This window comes from Lepidothrix coronata, unplaced genomic scaffold, assembly GCF_001604755.1.
Source record: "Lepidothrix coronata isolate B3197 unplaced genomic scaffold, Lepidothrix_coronata-1.0 Scaffold99, whole genome shotgun sequence".
Taxonomy (NCBI): domain Eukaryota; kingdom Metazoa; phylum Chordata; class Aves; order Passeriformes; family Pipridae; genus Lepidothrix; species Lepidothrix coronata.
The window spans coordinates 1,923,666-1,950,654 of NW_016690279.1; the positions used below are offsets into that span (position 1 = coordinate 1,923,666).

At 50.7% G+C, this 26,989-nt stretch overlaps 1 protein-coding gene across 1 annotated transcript in view; it reads left to right on the forward strand.

Annotated features, from left to right (window-relative positions):
• Nucleotides 1-19,737: 19,737 nt before the first annotated feature.
• TOP1 (topoisomerase (DNA) I) overlaps nt 19,738-26,989 on the forward strand; it is a 65,863-nt gene continuing 58,611 nt past the window's right edge. Inside the window, exons 1-2 of the mRNA XM_017822654.1 lie at nt 19,738-19,823; nt 20,302-20,326. Of these exons, the coding sequence (XP_017678143.1) occupies nt 19,791-19,823; nt 20,302-20,326 (58 nt within the window). The 5' untranslated portion in view covers nt 19,738-19,790. The remainder of the gene's footprint in view (nt 19,824-20,301; nt 20,327-26,989) is intronic.

Genomic DNA, 26,989 nt, shown 5'->3' on the forward strand with positions numbered 1-26,989 from the left:
GATGTGTAAACCAGACTGAGGACCTGCAGATCTAAAAGGGAGAGGGGAGGGGGATGGTAATCACCCCTTCCTTCCTAAATTAGCCCTGTCCTAATTGTAGAATCATTAAGGTTGGAAAAGACCCCTAAGATCGAGTCCAGACATGAACCCAGCACTGCCAGGTCCAACACTAAACCACGTCCCCAGGTACCACTTCAAGTGTTTTTTGAACACTTTCAGGGACGACGATTCCTCCACTTCCCTGGGCAATCTGTTCCACCTGGCCACCCTTTCAGTGGGTAAGTTTTTCCTAACATCCAGTGTGCAGGGTGACAGGGATGGCAGCTTTGCTGCTGCCCCATCCCGTGGAGCAGCACGGCTGCAGTGTCACCCAGCTGTGCCCTGTGACAGCAGCAGGGAGGGGCAGGGGTGGGTGCTCCGGGCTCAGCACCCCGTGTCCCTCTGGGCACATCCCCCAGCAGTGTGACAGCATCCCACGCACAGGGGCAGGGCAGGCAGGATCCATCCCCACCAAAGGCCACCTGGACCCTGCTGGGGCAGCAGCAAATGAGTTAAATCTGATTTCCTCGTGGGGAAGAGGCTTGCAAGGGAAGCAGGAAAAAAATGGCTTGGCTTCATCTTTCTCCCATTTTAGAAAAATTAATTTTTGAGAAACCTCCACAGTTTCACTATTTCTGGTGCTTAAATCAGGCAACCTGACAGCCTGTCCAGGGCTATTTATGGGTTCCCTCGCCGGAGCCATCTTCAGAGATTGGGACTCGATCTGCAGACCACGAGTGCCATCTTCTGGGAGCCCGCAGCCGCATCCCATTCTCCGCAGCATCCCGGAGCTGGGCCGTAAATCTCGATTCCACAGGAAGAAGTTTCACTGCGCTGAGCCTCACCCTCGGTTCCCACCGCTGGGTACCAAAGCACCCTCAGGCAGAGGGGCAGCGCGGGGCTCCTCCCTGTCCTGGGGGGAAGCTGAGGCAGAGGCACGAACTAAAGCAGCCTCTCTGCACGCCCTGGGATGCACAGAGGGATCTGGGATGTTCAGTGGCCTCTGAAACACCCAAGAGGCTCAGAATCAGCAGGAGCAGTTGTGCCCCAGGCTTGCTCTCAATCTGTGGTCTTTTCTAGCATCAAGTAGTGAACAGGAACCTTCCTTGTCTTTTCTGTGCTAATTTTATATTAAGGATAAATAATTTTCTTTTGGCACAAATATTTAACTCCAGAACTGTGCACTTGAAGATGCACCTGGAGTATCACCAACACCTAGACAAATCCCAGTGGAGGGCAAACTGGAATGAAACTGTTTACTCAAAACAAATTTCCTGAGCTGGAGCCCAGGGAAATGAGGCTGCAGACAGAGGGTGGTCAGTGTGTCACAGAAGGGAGGTAGAGGCCATACCATGGGGACAGTGCCCCTCTTGCAGACTTTACAAAGGCTTTAGTTTCTTTTTCTGTAAAGCTCACCAGAGCATTTTGCTGAGGTCTGATCTGTGGCAGTGGAAGGGACCAGGTGCCTGTGCCAGGCCTGCCAGAGCCAGCAGTGGTGGTGGCACAGGGGGTGCTGCCAGGCTGGCCCAGAGCCCCCGTGCCTGTGAGAGCCCAAAGAACTGCCCTTTCCAGCACGTGTGGGTCTGTTTGGCTCCTGCACAGTGACTGCCGTGGGTAAAGGTGAGGCAAACACCTCCCTGGTGCCTGGCACTGCTGTGTGGAAGAGTGGATGGGTTTGAGTGAGGGGGTGTCAAAAGATACCCCCCCTGGCCACTGCACCCCTGCAGCAGCACAGGTTCAGGCTGTGGGGTGAACTGCTGTCCATCCAGCAGCTCCTTGTGCAGTCCATACAGCACACACAGCACAGTGTGCAGGTACCACAAGGTGCAGGGCTGTCTGGGCAGTGCTTAGGGCAGGACACAGAATGTCCAGCAGCACAGAGACTGGTTTGCCCTGCAGTGCCCAGTCCCTACAGCCCCGTGCAGGATGTGCAGCGGGGTGTGGGCAGCCCTGACACGTGTGTGATGTGAGGGCAGCAGGGACACGTGTGTGATGTGAGGGCAGCCCTGACACGTGTGTGATGTGTGAGCAGCACGGACACGTGTGTGATGTGTGGGCAGCCCCGACACGTGTGTGATGTGTGGGCAGCCCTGACACGTGTGTGATGTGTGGGCAGCCCTGACACGTGTGTGATGTGTGGGCAGCCCTGACACGTGTGTGATGTGAGGGCAGCCCTGACACGTGTGTGATGCGCGGAGCACACACTGGCACGGTCAGTGCCACACGATGGTGCTCCGAGCTCTGGCTCCTCTTTCCCCACCAGCCCGCGCTGTCGGGGCTCTGCCCGCTCAGGGATTTCCCCCGTCTCGCCTGGGCTAGCATAGAGGAGAGTCCTGGCCGTGGCGTGGCTTCCTTCTCGCTCTCTGGCTGGTTCTCCCTGCCGATGGTTTTCGCCGTGGCTCAGGGAAGGGTGACACCTTTGCCCGAGGCACAGGGAGTGTGCTGGTCTGCAGGGTGACAGCCTCTGCTGCAACCCACTCCATAATGACACCCATCCAGCACGTCCCAGCTCTGCCACCCGTTGGGCTGGATGCTGTCTGGGGAGATGCAGTCACAGGGACCAACCTCTGCAGACCAGCATGGCCCTTGTGCAATCACACTGAGCAGGGTTAGATTAGATATGAGAAAAAAATCCTGCCCTGTGAGGGGGATGAGGCCCTGGCACAGGCTGCCCAGAGAAGCTGAGGATGCCCCATCCCTGGAAGTGCATAAGGCCAGGTTGGATGGAGCTCTGGGCAACATGATCTCGTTGAAAGGTGTCCTTGCCCCAGGGAACAAAGATGAGCTTTAAGTCCCTTCCACACCAGTCTATGATTCTACCATTCTCTAGCTGGGGACTCTTCTGTTACCAAGTCATTATCCACTTGACAGTGAAGTCCCCACAGCAGTGCTACTGCCCAGGCCCCCTCAGCATCAGTTCTGTCACTCCTCTGGCTTTATCAGTAATGTAAATCTTTGGACTGTGTGGATTTATCAGGTTGTAGTGTTGGAGTAAGAGGGCAGGCAGCTGAACAGTGAGAGGTGGAGATGGGGAGTGGTGGAGCCCCACACTAAGGATGTTCAGGAGCACCATCCAAAGAGTATGTGGGAAGTTACAGCCCAGGGTTTGGGGTTTTTCCTGAAGTAGAGTTTTCCTTGTCAGAGAGTCAGTCAGTGTTGAGCTCTGGTACTGAAAGGGGCTGGAGGCAGAAAGCTCGAGCTCCTGCTGCCTCCTGATTTAGCTGTGTTTGTCAAACCAAGTGTGTGCAGTCAGAGCTGAGTGGCTCTGCCCTGCACATGGGCCATTCCAGCCTGGACTGTGCTGTATTTCAGAGGGATGTGTGTGTAATGATGTGGCTGCAGGGGCTGGGGGATTCTGTTAGCACTGCAACAGGGCAGGAGTGGCTTGGGCAGATCTTAGGGGAGGGGTTTCAAAGGACAAAGCAAGAGTCAAATACTCAGAGCCCCTCGCATCAGGTTTCAATATCTGATTTCATTAAACTCTTATGTGATGAAAATTCACTGTTTTTAAAGCTGAACCTCAGCCCCTCTTAACGCACAGCTCTTTGCTGGGGTGAGGGAGAAGCACGGGAAAAAAATCCTGCTAACTGCATCTGGATCCCTGATGACTTTTGATCCAGGCAGCTGAACTTCAGGTGGGTTTGGAGTGAAACCAGAGTGAATCCCTGTTCTGTCTCTGCTGGAGAAAAGGGGAAAAGGCATCTGCCCAACTCAGTCCACTGGTGGCCCAAACCCCGATTACCCAAACAGTGCGTGGCAGCAGGCAGGGCCCTCTGCAACATGGGGACTCCAGGGGTGTCTGCAAGCAGGGTCAGATCGAGCTGGTGAGGTTTTTGGAAGAATCATCACCACCAATAACACCATAGGCAGGATTTCAGAACAAAGGCTTTTTCTCATGAGTTAGCAGAAGCAATGCTGGCTACCGGCAATTTACACTTCCCCCATAAATTACATTTAAGACTAGGATTCTGTGTCATCAGAAAAGATACATTTTATTTTTCTATAGAATATTTAACACACATTTGAGGAGAATGATGGTGTTGTCAGGGGCTTGGGGTGATACAAAGGGCATTTATTCATTTTTATTTTTTTTTTAACCCAGAAGGGTTTCAGCCTGTGCAGGGGAGTTCTGGCAGAGTCAGGGGAGGAAGCAGAGACCAAAGCAGGGGGCAGGGAACACAGAATGTGAGGGAAGAGGCTCCCATGGGAAAGCCATGGCAGATCTGGCCCCTGGAGATCCAAAGAGTCCTTTCCATGGTTTCTACACTCTCCTCTGCTCCCTGCCCAGCCCTTCACCCATCTGTAGTCGGAAAGAGCTCCAGAGTTCAGGCCATGTTTGGGTACCCCTGGCTGTATTATCTCATCCTGTCATCCAGGACTCTGGTCCATCTCTCTGGTGTCTCTCTGAGCTCTCCACATCAGCTGTGTAAGAACTGCAGCTTCCATGGGTTTAGGGATTCTTCCTAAAACTTGATCAGTGACAGGGTGCATCCATCAGAAATTGGGAAGCAATAGGCTGGGCATGCTTAAAAAATAAGAGTGCTCTTATGCTGCAATGCTGACCTCAAATGTGATCACTGGGAACCTGTGCCAACAGAGTCCAAGCCTTTCCTTCCCCAGAGTTTCCAAAGTGACTTGAAAAACTGAGGAATTCATTGAGTAAAGGTTCAAAATACATGTTTTTTCTCATTCCTTTCGTATTTTGTCCTCATGTCCCAGCATCTGGCCTATTCTAACCATGAGAGGGATTGGTCCCTAGTTATCAGCCCCTCAGCAGATGTAGCCATGAGGCCAAGGTAGGGAGCCCTCTGGGATCATTCCTTTTCACTCCAGAGCCTGCAGGGAAGCAGCTGGGACAGGCAGTGACATGTGTCAGGGAAAACACGGATGCAGGTCACCTCGTGGCTGCCCTGGGACACCCCAAGCAGTAGATGAGCCTTTCCCTTCCTTCCAAGGGGCTGAATTCCCTCCAGGGCACTGCTTTCCCCCTCTGTGGCAAAGCAGAGAGGAGCCCTGCTGCAGCCTGATCCCTGCATCTCCCTTCCCAAAAGAACTTTTGCAAGCTGGATTTGCAGAGATTTGTTGTCATAAACTTTGCCTGCCTGTGCAGCAGGTTAAAGAGCTCTGGAAGAGAAGGAGGGGAGAACTGGCAGATTGGGTCATTTCCATGGGAACGTCGTGGGAAGATTGATATGTGCCCCGAGAGGCGGGTGCGCTCATTAGCATGTTCCAGATCCTTTCCTGCAGCCTTTCTTCTTTTCTCCTGCTGAGGAGGAAGAACTGGAGTGTTTTCAAGGAAGAAGGAATGTGAATATCTGAAATAAAAGCACCAGTGCAGATCCCAGCCCTGTGCAGCAGAGGGTCTCTGGTGCTTGTCCCAGCACAGCTGGGAGAGTTCCGGCAGCAGCAAAACCCGAGGGAGCCGGGTGGGTTTGCCCAGGAGAGGACAACCCTGCTGGCATGGGGAGACAGATGGTACCAGCCATCACCAGCTGGATGCAGAGCAGTGGTGCTTGGCAAGGCCTGGGAAGGAGAGTAGAAAGAGCAGCTCCTTCTCTGGTGGTCACAACCTCTTGGTGCAACGGGTTCTTCTCTGTTGCAGACCCACCAGCCCACGTCTTTCCACATCACAGCACCATCCAAGACAGTGAGATGGACAGCAGCTCAGTTTGGTGAGCTGAGCACAGATCAGAGGACACCAGATCCCCTCCACGTGCCTCAGTTTCCTCCCAAAGCCCTGTTGTCCCTGCCCAGCGCCGGGGCCTGCCAGGAGCTCTCACATATGCTAACCATTTCCAAGAGTGATGGTGGGCTGAGACAAGCCCTTCAGTCTTGCTGGAGCCAAGAATGAGAGGCCAGATGGTGCATGACCTGATAAAGCCCCCTGTGATCTTCTGTTTGTTATTCTCCTACAAGCACATTGTCCTGGGAAAAAATCCAAGGGTTCATTTCCAGGACCCAGACTCTTTTCATGTGAAATAACAACTGCACCTACTCTGGCCACACGCACTGCTCGTGTGAGACCCTCTGCCTGCTGCAATAAGGTTTTTGGGTGTAGGGGGGCTCGTGAGGTCTCCAAGAAAACCAGACTTTAGCTGCAGTTATCCTCCCATCCCATGTTTGTAGAGCACCTAATGAGAGAGTCCCAGCTGTGACAGCCCTCCCATGGGTGTTACTCCAAAATTACTAGCAACAATAATTTCTTTAAAATAGAAACCTCTGCTCTGGGCTATGTAGGAATTAATCACTAGTAAATCATAACACTCGAGAGGAACCTTAGTGTTGCAAAGCTGATTTTAAGAGCTTGCCAAAGTGTACACGAGTGCAGAAGTGGATCTGTAACATGCTCCTCAGGTGAAAAGTGTTTGTTTCCCTCCCACCCCAATTAGTTCCTGTCGGGCAGTGAAATTTGGATGGTTGGTCTCTGCAGGGCAAGAGATCACTCTCAGTGTCCGTGTGTGCAACGTGGGCAGGACTGGAAAAGATCAAGGCACACATTTGCAATAACAATAATAGTAATGTCCCTAGAGTGACATTTCAAATGCAAATGAAAAGAATCAAAATATCAGTTCCTGCTATGACTTTGTTGCTGCTGTAACCAAATCCAAGTGAGGCTTGAAGCCATCCCCTCTCTCTGACTGGCAGCAGAGCTGTGATTCTCTATTTCCATTCCCAGCCCGAGTGGACGAGCTGAGAAACAGGGTGAGGAGCTGGGGCTCAGGAGAGTCTCATGGTGGCACTTGCCAGATGTTAATCGTGTCTCAGGCATGCAAAGTGAAGGGTGGCAGCAGCTCTGTATGGTGTGAGTAATAACTAACCCAGCACCCTGAGGGCTCAGCACAGCCCTGCAGTGAGCCCTGAGCCTGTCCTGGAGGGGACTGGGGGCTTTGGCTCTCCAGGCACAGTGCACTCCAGCCCTGGGGTGGGAAATGTGTGTGGAGTGGGCCCAGCAGGGGAGATTTCTTACAGTTTGGATTCCAGTCAGTCCTGACTGTTGCTGTTCACCTCCAATATCCAACTGCATCCCTTCCCTCCCTGCATCACCCGACACAGCCGCATTACTTTCCCTCCCAGGACACCACAGTGCTGGCTGTTTGGGGTGTGGTTTGTGGCCTCTGCACAGATGCACACAGGTATATACATTTTCATCTGAAATCACATACCGTTCAGTTTTAATTTTTCTAGTCAGACACTTTGTGCAGTCTGTGTGTGTCCTTGGAAGAGGCAGGGACTGGGTGCAGTGGTTTGAGCCCACAGTCCCTGGGCTGTCTTCATCCTGCACATAACACAATCCCCTGTGCACAGCTCCACTCCCTGCTCCCAGGGATAGTTTTCTGGAAATTCAGAAGCACAACTGCTAATCCATTTATTAATTGTAAAAATACGCCCTCTGATATCGATCACTCAGGATGAATTTGTCTACCTGTGGGAGACCTTGGCAGCCAGGGAGCACAGGCAGGATTTATGGTCACAGGGTGCATGGGGGTAGCACTTACTCGGGCCATTCTCCCAGCAGAGCAGCTTTTAAACCAAGACAAAGCTCTTTATCTGAAGACACCTTCTTCTTTTCAACAGAGAGATTGTCTGAGGATGAAACCGATGGTTTAAAAAACAAAGAAGAACAAAAAAAGGAATTGAAACTGTGCAGGCTATTTTCAGTGCCCAAGATGAATGAAACATAAAAAAATAACATAGGTTGCAAGTTTTGAAATCTAAAAAGGACCAATCTGAAAACATGAAAATCCAAGCAGGTGCTGTCAGCTGCAAGCACTGACAAGGCAGGCTCTTCTGCTGGCAAGTAGTGGAAAATTTCAGCAGACACACATGGGACAACTCAAACCTGCTCATCTGTGGGGCTCTTTAATTATCAGGGGAGACCTGCAACACGTTACCTGCTTTGATGTTGCTCTTTATTCCTGGCTTCTAAGGCTGCTGATGCAGCTGCTGTGAGGGCAGATCTGACCTGCAATCCTGTCACAGAAGGCTGCAGCAGAGACCAGCAGAACAGGAGTTAAAGCACCAAGTGGGAGAAGGCAAGGGCAGCTCAGCCCTGTGCCCCCACCCACAGCACCACCTCACACAGCACCCCAGCCCCTCACTGTGCTGTGACTGTTCTAGTCCCTTGCCTCAGTATGGAGCGGGGAGAAACTATCAGGACAAGGGCTCTGAGGATAAACAGCCTCACCAGTGTCACAAAACCTCGAGATTTCTACTCTGCAGAACCACTGCCCCCTCTCATGGCCTTTCCACCCCAGCTCAAGAGAGGAAGCCATGCACAGTAATTTGGAAACAAATCTGAGCTGCCCATTTCAAGGGATTCCCCTAAAAACTCACTTTCTAGTGTGTAGTGCCAGCATGGGATGTGTGTGGGTGGGTGGAGGACAGAGGGCAGGACCTGAGAGGGCTGGATGCTCCATCCTCGTGGCTGAGCCAGCTGGTGGTGGCATCCATGGCCAGAAGGAGCTGCTCCAGCACCGGGGATGGAAGGGCAGTGGAGACAGCCAGACTGAGGGACCTCCCTTGGGCAGCAGCACTAGGACCCAGCAAAGCCCCTTCCAGCACAAAGCCCATGCTAATCAGAGACTGGGGGCCCCAGGGGTCATGGAACTGAGGGCTGAGGAGATTTCCAACCTGCTGCACTTGTATTTGGGGCATCTCCTGCCTTTGACAGTGACTGTGACCATCAGCTGCTCCCAGGGCCAGGTCTCCATCCCTGCCTAAGGACAGGGGTGTGATGGGACAGTCCTGCTGACACTGGTACATGAAACAGGAACAGACTGAACAGAAGAGGGCAAAAGCACCTTCTCACCCACAGATTTGGGTTCATGCTCAGAGCCAGCAGAGATCCTTTTCTGGCTGAAGCAGAAAACCCTTCCTGGAGCCCTGCCCTTCTGGTCTCCTGTTCATGGCAATTTGATGCTGTTCAGCTGCATTATACTTGACTTACCTGTCAGGCAATTGCAGTACGTGGCCTTAAGCAGCCTCACCACATCCAAGTGTCCCGGGGGTGCTGTATGGGCTGGATGTGCTGACAGCACTAATGCTTCCTGCCCTGGTGACCATACAGACAAGCAAACAGGGCACTGGGGCTTCCAGAGGCTTTGCTGAAGTTTATTAGCTTTTATAACAGCCATGAAAATAATTGGATCTTAGACACACACTGGCAATTTGGTACAAAGGAGAAAAAAAAATGAGGCCAGATGAGGTGTAAATCAGGAGTAACTCCAGAGCTGCTGGTGCAGGGTGGGCAGAGCAGGGTGAGGTGGAGAGGCAGAGTTCAATGAGTGCTGGCAATGTGATGGGGTTTGGGAAGGGTCACAGAGTCCATCCTTGATGCAGTTACCTGGCCCGTCTCAGTGAGGAAGGGCATGATATGGAAATGCCTGGGCCTGGTGCTGCTCCAGGTGCACCCAGGAGTGGTACCTGCCCCAGTCTCTCCAGTCTTCTGCCAGGGCTGCTCTGGGAGGGACGGGGCAGAGGGGCTGTTGGGGTGTGCTGACCCCAGGCAGGGGCTCTGGGGCTGCTGGAAGCCACGAGTGGGCTGAGCTGTGCACGAGCTGTGCAAGGAACAGCTGACTGTGAGCTTTCAAGCACAAAGCCAGGGATGCTCTTGCCCCGGCTCCATCCTTGCACACATGCTCTGGACGCCAGCTCCATCCCAACAAAGCAGTCTCTGTTCCCTGCTGCATTCCCAGCTCCTCCCCAAGCCCCATCCCAGCCAGTGCTGGATTTATGAATGAGTGCCCTGCCCTGGTGGCAGCAGGCCCTGCCAGCCCGGGTGGCTCCCTCCAGGGAGGAGGCACAGCAGGATCTCACTGACGTCGGGAGCAGCCCATGGCAGGGATGGCCCAGCTTTGGGGTGCACACCCTGTGGAGGGCACGGTGCTGTGCCCCTCACAGCCCCAGCCTGGCCCCATGCCCACTTGCTGGGCACTGTTTGGGATTATAACTTGTGAGCTGCCTGTGCCAGGTTGCCAGCTGGCACCACTGCAGGGGAAACAGTGCTGAGCCCTCCCGTCCTGTCGCAGCAGCAGAGCCCGTGGTGGTGTCGCTTCCTTTTGCTGCTCTGGGCTGGAAACTCTGGCCATGGCAGGGATTTCCTGGAGAAAGGCATCCCCAGTGCAGCACTGGGAGCTAGGGCAGGCAGGCAATGCAAGCAGCTGCCCGCAGCCCTTCTGCATGGGCACGCTCAGCCCTTCGTGTTTGTACCCTGAGTTAGCACGGCACAGATGAAGGGGGGCTGATTTCAACACACTTCATGCAAAACAAAGATAGGGAGCTGGGGAAGCACTTGGCAGCATCACATGCTCAAGGTAAATCATGTAAATGTGCCAGTGACAGCCTGCTTGCTTGTCCAACAGCTTGTGTGCCCAAGAGCTCTGCCTCTACTCCTGGAAAACCCTTCCAGCACCTCTGAGCCAGGCCAGGGCTCATCAGCATCCAATCATCCAGGCACTGAGCTCTCATATCTCAAACATTTTCTGTTGGAGTTGATGCCTGGCACCCACAGCCTCCCAGGAGCCAGGATTTCACCCTGTGCTCCCAGGCCACACTGTTCCCTTCAGCTGAGCAGCCACTCTGGTCTCATGTGTCCCCTCCCCTCTGTGTGCCTGGCTTGGGACCCTTCCTGGAGCCCTGTAAACCATAACAAACCTTTCCTGCTGATTTTGAGTGGCTTTGGATCAGCACTGTGCCAGAGGCTGGCACAGGGTGTTTCCATTTATTTCTTCTGCATCTTGATTGCTCTAAGTACGATCATCAAAAGCCAGTTCCCAGCACTGCAGGGGCTGTGGTCTGCAGGGGCAGCAGGAAGGGAAATTGCTGCTCTCTGGCACTTCATGGCTGTGCAGCCCCATCCCCAGCTCTGATCCTTCTGCTTCCTCTGGCAGGTCTTGGCAAATGGAAGGGGGCAGGCAGCAACTGGAGATGAGGCTCAGCTGGGAGGTGGGGAAGGAGCTGGTCCCACCTGGACAGGTTCTCACTGGTGCCTCGAAGCAGACAGCAGTTGCCATGCATCTCCATCCTCTCCTAAACCTTTTTTCCTTCTTGTATCTCCCCTACAATCTCCCTGCAGGCTGCTCCCCACTGCAGCTGCTGCAATGGGCTCATGGGGCCTCTCCCATGTCCCTGGAGGGAAATATGAGTCCCAGTCCATGGCAGCAGAAACTCAGGGAGACCCAGAGCTGGACAAAAACCCTTTTGCTGTCCTCCCACGCCAGCTCCGGGCTCCAGAGACACTTTCCCATGGGCTCCTTGTTACTTACAGATATATTTTTTAAGGCTGCTTCACATCCTCGTGGTTGGGCTGTGATATGAGCTATGCTTTGCTTTGCTTTGCCACCAGGCTGCTTTCCTATAAACACCCTGTTTATGTTCATTGTATGGAAAGATATTTAAACCTATATTTCAAACCACCTACTCAGGGCTGGCTAAGCCTCTCTCTGTAACTGCATCTGCACAGCCTTACGTTATTACCTAGAGTTAATATTCACACATCTCCGTGATGGATTCAGAGGTGCACAATCCTGATAAAGGCCTTAGGGAGTAATCTGGTTTGTGTGTCACAGGCTGCTGCCAGGAGATCTCAGGGCTACATGGGAGAAACCCTCAGACACACCACAAGAGGATCTCTGACTTGAGAGCAGAAGGGCTGATCCTGCTCCCCACTGCCTGTGTGTGTGCCCAGACCAGCTGCACCCCCTTTTCCAAGCAGGCACCAGGGGCTGCTTGCACAGAGCTTCTGCAAGCCATGGGAACAGGAGTAAAACACAAGCATCCTCATCAGCAGGCCTTGGGTTAAGTTAAATATTCCTTTAGAGAGCTTGTTACCCACATTTCTGTGCTGTCTCCACATCTGAGCTCTCTAAAGCTGTGATGATTTATCTCTCTACAGACACAGATGCTGATGTAGATATAAATGACACAGACCCAAAACTAGATCTGTTGGAGAGACCTTTTGCTAGTTATGTTTTACATGATTTGCCTTGCTCCATCTTGCCCAACCAGACCTGGACATGTTGTTGATCAGGGTCTAGAGGTTACCACCATAAGAAGTTTATCCCATCACCTTTTCTTGGCCACCTTGACACAGGGGCTAACTGCACCTTCCCTTCTCACTGCTTACCTGCTCCATTCTCTGGCTTCATGCAGAAGAATATCTGTATTAAAGGAAAAACCTTTTTATTATTGTTAATTTAAAGCCAGCAGTTTGTTTCTCTGGCTCAAAGATGTAATTCCCCAGCAGTGCAAGCCTCCCTTAGCATGGAGGAGTGCTCACATAGGGTCTAATCACTGATCTAATTAAACTGATTTGCTACTGTGTTAAATCAGTGCAGCTATATTGAGCAGATCAGGCCTAAGTTTCTATTCCACCTCATCATAAAAAATGGTAATAAAAAGCACCTTCAAGACATCAGTGCTAAGAATTCGAACAGAAAGTTACATTTATTATTTTAAATTCCATCTCATTAATTCTGGGATGGGGAGTTTTGAAGGGGGATATGAAATCCTTGGCATTGACACTATTCATCTCACTTTTTATGCAGACCTCTATAGGACATGCAAATATTTATTAATGTTCCAGAAGGATTTAGGGAGTTTAAAAATCTGAAGCCCATTGAAGATGACAACTCTCTTTTAAAAGTAAAGAAAAAAAGGCAAGCCAAAAAGAACCTCATTATTTTAAAAATCAGTTTCATGGTAATTTTTATGCATTATTTGAGATTGATTATTGTTTCCCTATGAAGTATCTTTCATTACTTCCTCCCTGACAAAATTACTTTAAAGTAGTTATTTCCACTTGAGGTTTTGGTGGATTTCCTGATCAAGGGTTCACGCTCTGGCTTTTGTAGCTCTGTTACAATACCAACATTACGAGTTATTTTAGGAAAGATTTATGTTCCAGCAGAAACCATAATAAATAAATTTAAAACCAGCGATATGGACATTTTTATACAGAGCTATCCAATGTACAAATTTGATCCTTGGATTTTCAGAGCCAGCAGCCTTAGCCTGACAGCAAGCCAGCACGAGGCTTAGACACAAGCATCCCCCCAAAACCTCTCCAGCCTGGGGTGATGTGCCTGAGGTGACACTGTGACATCACATTTGGGGGTGGCACCCACGGGTGCAAGTGCTGGCTCGTGGGTTTGCTCTGCTGGGTGACCCATGGCAGTCCTGCCCCGAATGAACAGCCCCAAAATGTTCCGCACCTGCCTCTGCCAATGGTTTGCTGCACCTTGATATTAAGCCAAGGGTTTGCACCCAGGCTGGACTCAGACACGGTCTGATGGACTGGGAGGGGGTGTTACAGTCTAACCCACCTCCAGCGAGAGGGTGGCCCTTAGAACACCCTGCCTTAAGCTACTTCTGCTCAGTAAGGGCATTAATCACCCTGATGAGCTTAGATCTGAAAATGCCGCCTCTCCTTTGAGTGGCTCTCACCTGATCAGCAGAGGACCCCCGCCCGCATTTCACAGCCCATCGCCCGTGCTGGAGGGAGGGGCCACGAGCCTCATTTGCCAGGTGATGTGTTGATGCACAGAGACCTGAAAAACAGGATAACCTCTAGCAGACCCTTCTCAGTGTTGGGGGTTTGCAGCCCCAAAAGCAGGCTTGGTTTCTATCTCAACTTTACCAAGTGTCAACTTGCAACAGACCACCTACTTTATTTTCTTCTTGTGCTGAGAGGGAGCCAGGTCTACCCACAGCCTGGGAAGAGCCAGAGAAGAGGCTGTACCTGCCTGGCAGGAAACCTTGGAGTCCCTGCTGAGAGCTGAGGCACCCGGTAAGAGCTCCCCGTGCCAGGATGGCTATCCAAGGACTGTGCTGGAAGGGGTGCAGGATGGGATGCCCCAGACAGGCTGTTCTCCAAGCAGGGTGCAGCACTGTTGTGGCCATCCCTGCTGTTCAGCAGTTCAGTGGGCACGGACACCAAGGAAAGCCTGTGCCAGAGCAGGGACCGAGCAGCCCTCAAAGCCCTGGGAGCTCGGGGCTTTCCTTCCCACTGGGAAGTGCCCTCCCAGCAGCATGGGGCCACCAAAGCTAATAAAGCCATTAATGGGGCCACATGTCACCTCCTGACTAAGGCGTGAGCAACTCACACCTCACTCAGGCTCTCCAGGCGGAATGCACCCGAATTTGGCCAGGCTCCCCTCCAGCCTGCAAGGCAAGCCAGCTAAAGGTCAGTTCCCCACGGTTTGGGGGCTCATTTCCCCTGAGTTTTCCGGGCTAGGCTGAGCTTAGGCTGTCTCAAAGCCCTCGGGCTGAAGTGGGTTTTGGTGTGGGGCAGCAGCGGGGTGGCAGACTGGCATGAGGATGGAAGCTGTGCCAGGAGTCTCTGCTGAATTTTCACTGCTTGCCACTGACTTGAGCAGAGTTTTTAAAGGCTCCGTTTCTGAAGTGCTTTTGGGTTCAGCAGGGACAGTCTCTGGAATATGTCTGGACTGGCATTTGGAGTGACAAGTATCAGAGCTCCCATGGATTTTGGATGGGTTTAGGCTCCTCAGATCTCCTGGAGTTGGGCCCAGCATTCTTCACGTGGTCCAACTCCAGAAATGGAAACATTCCAAGTGAGCAGTTTCTTTCCCAAAATGGGGATTCTTCTCTCCTTTTGATGGAAAACACTAGAGACAGGGGAAATATTATCTCATTGTACTGTGAAGGAGAGCCATTTATTAACTATGGGTACCAAATTTAACTCTGGGTATTTTTTTAATAGCAGTTCTGATGTGAAGAGAAATGTTTGGACCCTTTCCTTGCAATGTCAGGAATCTGCTTCACAGAATTATGTCACTTTGTGAGAAACAGCAACTGAAATCAACTACAGGAGGGGAAAAAAAAGAGAAACCAGATAGCCTAAATCCATGAGAAATTCATAGCAGGGGCACAGATTATATGAAATGGCTCCTTATCTCAGCTGTATTTGCAACATGTGAGTGCTCAGAAAGAGCCATCCTATTGCCTCCTACGCCTGCCACGTTATGCAAGGGTGGCTGTTCTCACGTGCTCGGGGCTCCCGAGGCGCCCACACTGCTGCTGGAGCCCCAGGATGGGGCAATCTCCAAACACAGGGCCCTGACTGCTCTGCACAGGACAATTAGGAGGCCAGGCTGAAGCAAGGTGCTGTTTGTGATCCCTCCTTGCTTTCCCAAGCAGGACAGTCGCTTTTAAATGCCGGGAGCAGGGAGGCACTGTGGAACAGTGGGATTTATGTCCCTGGCTGTGTTCAGCGCTGTGCAAAGGCCACACACCATCGCAGCAGATGTAGATGGGCTTGTGGATGTTGGGTGGCCCCACTAGAAAATGCAGTTATGTGCTCTCTAGATCATGACCCAAATGTTCTTCCCATTACACCAACCTCGCTACCCCCGATGGCTCCCTTAACCACAGCAAATGAGGACATCATAAAGTTCAAGTGATATCAGCTATTGTTTTCTGACCAATAATTTCCCAGGACTTCTGCAAGATTCTCCCATCCCAGGTGAAACTCAGTAATTAAGACTGACCTTTGAAAGCTCCCACTGACAAGGGTATCTGCTGGTTCTGCTTAATGTGCTCCCCTGTCTTACATATAAAGCTGTGAATAATTGCTGCAGTTTATTAAAGTGGAAAATAAAGAGCTTTCAAAGCACTGAGATCATTTAGTTTCAATATATCCGACAGTACGTAATAGGTATGAGTGTTTTGAGCAGGTCGTGCTAATGAAAAATGAGTGGGGAGTCGTGTATCTGACTGTTCCTATTTTGTACCAGTGTTACTTTGTTCTGGCGACAGCAGGTTTACAGGATTACACCAGCTGGGAATCCTGCACATCAGGCAGGTCTCTGGCTGTGGAAAGAAATGTAGACTAGTGATAGAAGTATCCAAACCATAGCTCTTACAAATGAGCTGAGACTCAAAAATCATGACAGGCTTTTAAAAATTAGATTTTTGGATTTAAGTCTGGTTTGTAGCTGGTCCTTTGTTACCTCTTCACTAGCAGAATGCACTTGTGTTATATTCAGATGAGGGCTTTTGTTGGTTTGGGGTTTTTTTCTCCTAAAACATAAGTATTAGAAACTGGTTGCTGCCTCTGACAAAAGTAGGTTCTTACAAAATGATATAAAGGAAAACAAAACAAGTGAACTTGAATCTGTGGGACTGCTAATAGAATTTAATGAGTTTGCAATGTTGTGTTCTTCCTCCTGCACTCTGAAAGAGGGTCGAAGGCCTGAACTTTTGACATTGTAATCAAAAATATCAAGATATGTGTGTATTTAATTACCAAATCTGTTTCATTTTCAAACTTGAAATGCATCATATAATAAAGTTAAATATAGAAGAGAATTAACTGGAGGAACATGTGGATGTGGATGGCTTTGCCTGAGGCTAAAAACAAGGCAGTGGCTTGGAAAGAGAGCTAGGGGGGAATTGGGATTTGGGTGTAGAAGTTTCCTACCTTGTGTTGGTCCATGCACAGGAGTGGGAACTCTGGCTGGAGCAAGGTGTGTGGGATCCCATCCTGACACAGCACTGCAAAGCTGGTCAGGAATACAGCACCCCCCTCCCTCTCCCAAAACAGGCATCCTGAGCACAGCGTGAAGCCTCGATTGCACCAGATAAATCAAATCTCACAATTCACCAGGATCAAGAACTGGAGGGTTTTGTACTGGTTTTATATCCCGGACGATTTATGATTTAATTTAAACACGTAGTTTCCAGCCGTTTCTTTTTGCAAGCAATCACCTCGGCTACATTAACGATGGTGAGGGACTGCAGTCCCGGGGAGCCCCGGAGAGAGCGCTCAGCACTCAGAGGTGTGAATTCCCCCCATTTATCTTGCTGGGGTGTGCACGGCCTTGCCGGGGCCGGCAGGTCCGAGCACGTTAACCCCTTCACTGCCAGCCTCTGCTGCGGAAAGGGCTGCTTAGAGTCTCCTGAGTTGGCAGGGACCCACAAGGATCATCGAGTTCAGCTCCTGTGCAGCACAACCCCAGGACCCCACCGTGTGCCTGAGAGCGTTGTCCAAACGCTTCTCTAACTCTGTCAGGCTTGGTGCTGTGACCACTGCCCTGGGTTCTACTGGACCTTCCCCTTCCTTTGGCAGAGACTCCCGTGTCCCAAGGGATGCCAGCGTGGGAGGTGCAGACTCCTGGAGGGTGGTGGTGCAGGTTATGGGTTTGGAGATCAGAAGGGTTTTTTATCACACAGTTCTTTGCAACACATGGGGGGCCGTGCAGGTGTTACCATCTAATGTGCTTTTGAACAAGCTGTGTTTTTCCCTGCCCCTTTGCTTCTAACAGCAGAGCAGAGGCTCCCTGCAGGCCCCAGGATAGCCCTATGGAGACTGGAGACCAAACGGAATGGCTGGGTTTGGGAGGGACCTCTGGAGACCACCCAGTCCAGCCCCCTGCTGAAGCAGGTTCACCTACAGCAGGTTGCACAGGTTTGTGTCCAGGTGGGTTTTGAATATCTCCAGAGACTCCCTGTAGCAGATGGGAACTGATTCCTAGGAGACAGCTCACCCTGGCTCCAGCTCAGCTGTCTCAGCTGGATGTTTCCTTCCTGGTATCAGTGGTGTTTGACAGCAGTGGCACAAGGTTTTCCTTGTCACTGATGGACCTGGCACTGCTGCCATGGGAGTGGTCATTATTAGCCCTGAGATACCAAACCAGGCTCCCTGTTCCTCCAGAGCTCTCCCAGACGGCTGTCAGCAGGCTCCTGCAGGCAGCACAGCACTGAGCTCTCCTGTGCCAGTTCTGGGGGCTCTGTTTTGCCACCAGACCCATTTTCAGACGCCTGTGAGGATGGGCAGGGCCTGGCAGAGGCCGCCCTCCCTTCCCCTGGGCAGGGCTGGCTGCAGATGCAGTGTGGGGGGGAGAGTGTCAGGTCCCTTCCTTGTGGCAGAGTCACCTGAGCAGGGCTTCCTGGGGACACAGAGATGTGAGGTTTAAAGTGAAAATGCTGTTTCGAATAAAGCGCTCACAGGAATTTCTAATGTTGGAAGCTGGAGGTGCCAGACCACTTCCAGGCTGTCCCACAACAGGCACAGCCTCCACATCCCTGGATAGCAGCAAGGAGGGGCTCAAACCCAGAGCAAAGCCCCTTTTCATCTCATTCTTGTGAGCCAGGGGCACACACCTCTTCCTGGTGTCTGAAACAGCCTTTTCATTATGTTTATATTTAAAAATCTAACAGTGACTAAAGCAGTTTGCATAATAAACAGCTCTAGAGCCAGAAATATTTGCCTGCTCTTGGTAAAAAAAGGAAGTCCTCAGATCCTCTTCTGAAGACTGTAAGCAAGTGACAGAGTTTTCCCTTTGCAGGATATAAATATGCAGTGCAAATAGGTGGCTGCTGTCGCTGCTTACATTTTGATGTATCTCTTCAGATAGCCTGGCAGCGCCAGGTTATTTTAGTGTCAAATCAAAGCTCTGGTTGTGTAAAGAAGCTGAGGAAAGGTACAGTCTGTGTTGCAGCAGAGGATGGAAGCTCCAAGAAGACTGGAGGCAGTCCTGTGAGACATGTACCAGCCATGCATACTAAACCTGCCATTTAGCACAACGGGAAGAAAACCCGTTTATAAGAGCTGCTGCAGAACAGAATAAATGTCTCCAGATTTCAGTTGGGGCAGGGATGTGTTTATCTTGTGGGCTATGTGATTCATTATCACATTTGCTAAAAGAAAATAAACCTTTTGTTCCTTTTTACCCTCCATTTCCTTGTGAAAGAAATTAAAGGCCCTGTTTATGCCAGAAGAAAAACCTTGCTGTCTGATCCCCTTTTTGAAGCTCTTTTATGCAATGCACCACTGCTGTCCTTGACTTTAACAAGCCGAGTGAGCCCGAAGCTGCCGGATCTGCATCCCCCCGGAGCATCACGCTCAGCTGGGTGCAGGGCAGTGGCATCTCCACGTGGTTCCCGTGGGCTCTGTGCTCCCGCCTGGTGCAGTGGGGTGCGGGGGCTATAATGAGGGCTCAGCCACACACGTAACAGACTGATAAGGACGGGTCTGTGGCACAGGTCCCACACCCCGCCCGGCTCCTCTCCTGCCACAGGAGCATCCTGCCTCCCTTGGAAACTGCCCACCAGCTGGCGCCTATGGGGGGTCTGGAGGAGCGGGCCTTCAGGGCTTGCCTTGAGAGGTCCTGCCCAGGGGCTGGGGGGCCTCGCGGGGTGCGGGCGGTGCGGCCGTGCGGGTTGTCCCGGGGACGGACCGGGACCACCTCCCGCACAGCCGCCCCCTCCCCGCCGCCATGCGGCCCGGGGGCGGGGCCTGCGCCGCGGGGGCGGGGCCTGTATGCAAATTGCCGGTGGCTCATGCGCGCTGCGCGCGCAGCGGGGCACGGGTCTTACACAATGCACCGGGCCCGGCGGCGCGCGGACGGGGCGGGGCCGCGCATGTAAATACGGGCCGGGTTCTGCCGCGCCATTGGAGGGACGGGGGGAAGGGGCGTGACCGGATATGTAAAGCAGCGAGCCGGGGTGGCGGTGGGAGCGAGCACGCGGGAGGGGCGTGGCTCGTATGCAAATATTGCCGGCTCCGCGGGGGGCGTGGCTCGGATGCAAATCCACGCGCGACCGTTTCCCGCCCTCCCGCCGGCCGGCCCCGCCCCGCCGGTATAAAATGCGGCGCGCCTGCGCACAGCGCCGAAATCGGGACTTAGTCTGTTACACAAGCGCGCCGCGCTCCCGGTCCCGCTGCGCCCGGCGCCCCTCTGCCCGCCGCTCTGCCCGCTCCCGCCGCCCCGCCCGGCTCCCGCGCCTCCGGCATGAGCGGCGACCAGCTGCACAACGATTCCCAGGTGAGCGCCGCGAGCCCGCCCGCCGGGCGCGCTCCCGCGGGACCCCCGCCGCCGTGCTCGCATCCCCCCGCGCCGGCCCCGGCCGCGCCGGCCGGACACCCCCGTAACCCCGGCGAGGGCGCCGTGCCCTGCCCGGCGTGTCCCTGCGGACAGCCCTGCCAGCGCGGTGTCCCCCCGCCGCGGCGGGGGCGGCGGGAGCGGGGAGCGGTGTGACCCCCTGCCCGGGCGGACACGAGGAGGGGGCGGCTGCCGCGCTCCCCGGGCTCGCTCCCCTTCGGGGGGTCCCCCCGTGGGCCGTGCGGGCGCCGGGGGAGCGATTCCCCCACCCCCCCATCACCTTCCGCATCGCGCCGGGCTGTTCCCGTTCGGTATTTAATTCCCGTAAAAGCGGGGCTGGGCGGGCGGGGGGTGCGGCGGGCCCCCAGCCCCGCGGGGCCGGCCGTGCTGACCGTGTGTCCCTGTGTTGCTCTCCCCGCAGATCGAGGCGGATTTCCGAGCGAACGGTGAGTGCGGCCCCGGCGCGCCCCTCGCACCAGACATGGCGTCCCAGAGACTAAGTCCCGGCTCCGCGCTCACCGGCCCCATTGTTCCCATCGAGCCGCCCCGAGCGCCCCTTTCCCGCCGGGATCGGGCCCCCCCGGCCCCCGCCGCCCCGAGTGGGGGCACCGCAGGCCCCCGATCCGAGCGCTGCGGGCCTGCCCGGGTCGCCTTTGGGCCCCGATTCCTCCCTGGAAAGTCGCCTTGTCGACGGTCGGGACTTAGTCTCTGCGCCATTTTCTTTTTCTCTCCTCTCTCTGTGGCTTTTCTCTCCTTCTCCTCCTCCCCGAGCAGCCGCCGAGCCGCCTCTGCAGAGGCGCCGGGGCCGCCATCCCCGGCACCAGCCCCTTCCAACCGAGGGGAAAACAAAGTTTTTAGCTAAAAAAAAAAAAAAAAAAAAAAAAAACACCCCCAAATTTTTTTTTTTTTTTTTTTTTTTTTTTTAAATCGCCAGCCTCCCTCCTCCCCCCCCACTGCTCCCCGGCTCTGTTCCTTTCAGGGAATCCCTCCCTTCCCCTAAAATGAAGGGTGATTGCAACATGTTGCTCTTTAAAAGAATCTGTTGTATCCCTTTTAAGATCAGCCTCCTTGCTTGTCTTGCTGTTTAATTGATGTGACTTTATCTTGTTGGGTGGGTTCTTTTTAATTAGAATGAAAATCCACTTTAAAAATAAACAACACACCATAGCGTAGACAATTCCAGAAAGGTAGACAGCATCACTTCAGGGAGTTTACAAGCTAACTTCATTTTATTCAGAAATATTTATAGCAGTCTTGTAATTTCATATATGTATATATTTTATATATGAATTTTATGTGTATATATTTATGTATGAATACGCTTACACACCTATTTATATTTATATTTGTATATATACATACATTATTATCTTTTCTAGTCAGCCTGATGGCTGCTAACTTTTTTGGATAGTTTATTCATTTTTCTAGGTAGCAAGCTAATTGCAAGCCCCCTCTCACCTGATAGGTGTCAAATTGAAGGGCTCAAGCAGGGTGAAGGGGAGTTGAGGACATACAACCAACCTTTGTGTGTGTGTGTGTTCCTGTCACTGTTTGGGATGTGTGAGGAGCTCTGAGCTGTCCTCTGACTGCTGAGGTGGTAGAGGACAAAAAAAGTGGTTGAAAATATCTGCTTGACTTAGTTACACTGATTTTTTAGAATGCTTTTCTGCATGATGTCCACGTGCCTGGGTGCTTTGTAAGCTACTGCATGTAAATATTTACAGAACTACGTTTGTGAGCACCTTTCTTTCTGTGAGTTCATTGGAATGTGATTGTGTGTGTTCAGTAGGAGCAGGCAGTAGCAAATATGCAGTTTTTGAACTTTCATTTCCATTCTGAATCTATAGCAGGGCTCTATGAATAATTCTTAAAAGAAAGGATGCAGTGGATTTCCCAAGAAGTATAGGAGTAACTCTCAAAGCGACATAAATATAAGCATATAGTTGAATACTTGTAGCCTTCTTATGCTGGGAAATACTTGCTTAAGGATCATCTTTTTTGGGGGGAAAAGCACTCCCAGGTCAGCTTTAGTTATATAGTGATTTACATAGGGGAAGTGATGTATATTTGACCTTTCCACTCCAGCTTCCAATGAACCTTTTAGAGGGATTTTTCTCCTCTATTGTGCCCATGTGCTGTTTTATTCTTTTAAGGGTTTTAGACATACAGCACTTAAAGACTCCTGCGGTTTTTATTTCTACCATGTGTTGGAGGAATTCAATACAGAAATTCAAAGACACCTGGATGGACAAACTGAATTCCTGGTAAATCAAGCACACCCAACAGCTCCATAGCAGTGTAGGTATCAGCACCTTTCCCTCCCGTTGTCATTACTGATGGCAGTCACATAACATCGTTGTGACTGATCAGAGGCCCCTAAAACTCGAAATCCTTTTCGGCGCTGAAAGGTGTGTGTAACCCTGTTAGTCTTGTTCAGGGAATAATGCTGAATAGACAGTGTCCACTCTGACCTTGTGACCACCACTGATCTCCCTGAAAACCTGTCAGCTTTGCTTGCTCCCAGTCTTGTTTCCTCCACGCAGGAGTTCTGTGCACTCGTGTGTCGGGAATTGTCGCGTGCGGATCCCAGATCAGCGCTTCTCGTTTAGCAGAGCAGTGAGGCTCCAGCTCTTATTTTCTTGTTTTGATCTTATTTGGTGGCAAAGATTAGGAGTGGGTTGTAGGAATCTCAAGTAAACATCTCAGATGTTTAGAATTGGTTTGTACTTTGATTATTGTCAGGCAGCACTCCGCAGTGGAGCCAAAGTGTTCTCTTGGGCCTCCCGTGCTTTACATTTCGGGAAGAGAAGCTTTTCTGGGGGCTGGTACTGACTCATTCTAAATATTGAGTGTACCAACAGTAAACATTTTTGTTAATAAAGAATGTTTTAGGTGACTCCTGGATAGTGTATCAGTCTTAGAGCAGTTTAAGCACTTTGAAGCTTCCTGTTGTTATTAATGTTCCTATCTGGGTCAGTGGACACACTGCCTCGGGTTGTGGTCACACCAGTTGTTGCAGCTGCAGTAAGGTGGGTGGATCTGCCCATGGCAGGTCACCGGGGAGCACCCTGGTTGTAACTGGGAGCTTGGATCTGGTTACACGCCCGTTTCATTGATGGCAGGGTAGCGTTAGGTGTGAGAGAGGGTGCCAGTAGGAAATATGTGTTCCTGGCTATTTCTTGTCATTAAGTAGCCAGATCACTCTAAGCAAGAGTGTCCTGGGCAAATTCCAACTTGGGTAATTGCATTCTGTGTCGATATCCAGGTTCCCCCTCCTGTTTGGCTGTAGTGGGTATTTTTTTCACCTTAGCTGTATTTTTAGTATCCGTACGCTTTTCAAAGAATTCCCCGTGTTCAGTCCCAGCAGTGCCTGTTTTCAGACCATCCTGAGAACAATACTGTGCTGAAAGAGAGAACCTTTTCTACAAGTGGCATTCTCAGAGTCTTCACCGTTGTAGAAGGGAAATGGAGTCCAAAGCTGTCATTTCCAAGTACAGCTTGGACATTGAAAATGACCCTTTCTCCACAGATTTGGATTCTGTTGAGTTTTGCCTTTAAGAGCTTTGTTATTAACGTTGAATGTAACAACCTTTTACTACTGAGGACAATGTTGAGACTAAAAGCAATTTATCTTGACTTTCAGCTCTCCCATTGTGTTTGCAGAGCTCAGTAGATAAAAATGACTTTTGTTTGCAAAATAATCAAATTGCATTCCAAAGCTACTAAATTCCACTAACAGCTATTAGTGTCTTGGCTGTTCAGCAGCCTGTGTTCAGAACTTGTGTAGAATCCAGAATTGCTCTGGGTGGAAGCTGAGGACATCACCCCAAGCAGTGCTTTTTGCATCTGGTTGATTTGACCAGTGATGTTAAGATGCAATTTGAGGTCAGCATCACTGTAGGAACCATTACAGTGTATTAACAGGAGTCGAGTGTGAATTTGTCGTACGTCACAGAGGTGGCTTCTGGAATTCAAACATGCTTGAAGGAGGGCCTTCTTTAACAGACTATTTTTTTGGGGAAAAAAGAAGCCCTTGCAGCTGCAGCATCTTATCAGGAGCTGGCAGGTTTTTTATGTTGGCCTGAGCGCTCATGTGGCACCTCTGTATTTATCAGGGTGACAACATGAAGGGGAACGCACAGGAGGGAAATTAAATTAAACAACAAGAGTGCCCAACCAAATGCCTTACAAGTTAAGGAATTTCAGCACGTTTTGTGTTTTGCATTAAGTTCATGCTTCATGTGTGCCAGAGCTGTGCAGTAAGAGGTGTGGGTGATTTAAATGCTAACAAACTGAAAAGGAACATAACGGAGATCCTTAGGATTTCTCAGTGCTTGTGAAACAGTCTGTTGAGGACCGGATTTGTGCTTCCTTGCTGCTGCTTTGCTGGTGCCTTCTGGGTGGGTGAGCGTTTTGTGAAGGAGAGCAGGACCACTTCTGGCACAGGGCTGTGTGTACCTTAGCGCTGCTGTTAGAGCCTCTGTACTAAACAAACTGCACGGATTTAGGAAGCTTGAAGGCACTGCCTGTGCTCGTTCTGTGTGTCACACGTCAGGGAGGTCTGTCTAAAGTTCCTTGGGAGCACGTCTCACCAGTGCTTTAAATGTCAAGTGCTTGGCAAGAGGTCCCAAATACAAAAGGTAGTTAATGGTGTTTAGGTGCAGATTGATATCTCTGCTGAAAATGTCCTTTGCCTTTTCTGTGGTACTTGGAGATGTGAATCCTGAAGAATGGAGCCTGTTCCTTCCTTGCTTTGCTCCCTGCCTTTGCTCCAGACTGCGGCTCTGGTGATGAGCCTGCATTGTGGGAAGTGCTGCCCACAGCCCCAGAACAATGCTTGGGCAGTTTTAAGTCTGTAACCACTTAGCTTTTTTATTTTTTTATTTTAGAAGTGTTTCACGTCAGACGCCGATCTCTACAAAATTTCTTAGTTTTGTTTTTTTGAATGATTTTCAATATGTTCACAGCAATCCCTCGCAGGGCTTGTAGGACATAAGAGATAATCTTCAGATTGTTATAAGTGAGAATACTCTGACAAATTGATCATTCGTGATGCTTCTCAGAAATGTAAATAGACGTACTGTTGGTAAACTGCTCCTAACTATCATGTGCTCCATGAGTTGGTTGCCTCTGTTTTCCCAGCAGAAGCCTCAGAAGGGCTTTGCTAGAGACCTTGAGGTCTGTTGTGTTAATTGTTCTGACACATTCAGCATTCAGGCTAAAACTTAATGGGTGTCTTGTGGGAGTGGGGAGTTGAGTGCCCTTCTGTGAGCTGGGCCAACTTGTGTTTTTGTTAAAACTCAGCAGAATTACTTAAATGTGCTGGAAGATGTGTTTTGGGGGTTAATGGCCCGTGTGCCTCCTTCTTCTAGCAAGTTTTCTTAAGATGTTTTTCCTTTTGCTATAGTGTTAATCACTCTGCTGTTATTAGAGTGTTGTCAGGACTACTTTGTTTACTTTGTAAAACATGACATTTTTTAACCGGGGACCAACGTGGAAGTGTGCTTTTTTTGCATAGCTTCACATAAATTAGACACACAGCTCATAAACGTGATTGAGCACAATTCAGATTTAATTTCATTTACAAGTGTGACTTCAGATATTAGTTAGATAGTTCATTGAATTCCAACCTCCTGAAGGTTTCTGCAACTGTCAGCAGAAACTGCAATAATATGTAATTATAGCAAGTACTTAACATCTCATTGACTCAAATTCCTCTGTTAATGATTTCACTGGATTCCTGTTAAAGTAATACCTGCTGAAATAGCACAAGCCACTGCCCTGTTAGAGGGAGGCTCCAGCTCAGATTGTTCCTGGTGTTTTAAGTTGCTGTAGTTCTGCTAAAATCAGCAGAGCGCTGACAGTGTATCTTTTTTGTTATTGGACTTCAGGGATGAGCTTTAATGTCACAGTGACTATTTAAGAAAAATACAATTTAACCTAGGAAATCAGTGCAGATTTTTTTTTTCCTATGGCTTTTCAAGATGGGGCAGTTTCTCTTTCGAGTCTGCTCGAGCTGGTTATGCTGATGTAATTTCTCAATTCCTTGTAAGACATGCAGTCATTCACGAATATTTATTGGCTTATTAAATTGAATTGGCTTTGCAGCTGCCAGTTTTATAGAAACTGCCCCACGTTTTATGGAAAACCTCACACACTGAAACATGGGAGCAAAATCTATTTAGTGTTGTGTGTTCTGTCCTGCCTGGGGTCCTGAAGGACTGTGTCTTAGCTTTGCAAATCTGAGAGAGGATATTCGATGCAGAAATCAGTGTTTATCAGCTTGCTTTCCTGGGACTGTCCCTTCTGCCAGAGCAGGTGACAGATCTGCCTGGCTGTACCTTCTCCCTGCAGGACTCTCGTTCTGAGCCGTTTAGCACTGCCAGTGTTTAAATACAGATCATCAAAATGTGGATATCATTGGATTCCTGAGTGGCTCCTCCTGTTAAGAGAACAGGAGAAGGGTATGGGCTTGCTGTCGTTTCAGCAGTGAGTGTGCTGCTGGTCTTCTGAAAAAAAAACAAACAACCAAACAAAATCAATTCAAAACCCAATTTGTGGCTACAGTGGGATCATTCTGTTTGAACAGCATTCCCAGTTCCTGCTGTCCTTACTCTGCCATTGTGTCCGATCCAGGGAGCTCCCACCACGTGTGCTCTGGTTCCCACTGTCCCTCACTGGCTGAACGCTGGAATTACTACGGTGTGGAAGTGCTGTTTGTTCTGGGCAGAGCAGAGAGAGCCTTTTCTGCTGCAGGCTCCTGCTATTCCCTAGCTCAGCTCAACACACTGTAGTGGTGGTTTCCCGGTGTGTACGACACTACAGTATTTTTAGCACAGCATTTGTTCAAAATGTCCTGGCTGACATAAATACTAAATAGCTCCTGTGGATTTAATGAGGTTTATAGTTAGAAATATTTTTGCCTTGAATGTTTGCTTTTTAAACTAATGATCTTAGTCAGCTGCAGTGATACCTGCTGGTGTCACAGCGAGAGAGTTAGGACATTTGGAAGGTGACATGAAAAGAAAGGGCGAAGTTAATTTTGGATTCTTGTGACCTGCAAGGTATAAAGAGTGGTAGAAAATTGCTGCTGGCTTTAGAAAGATGAG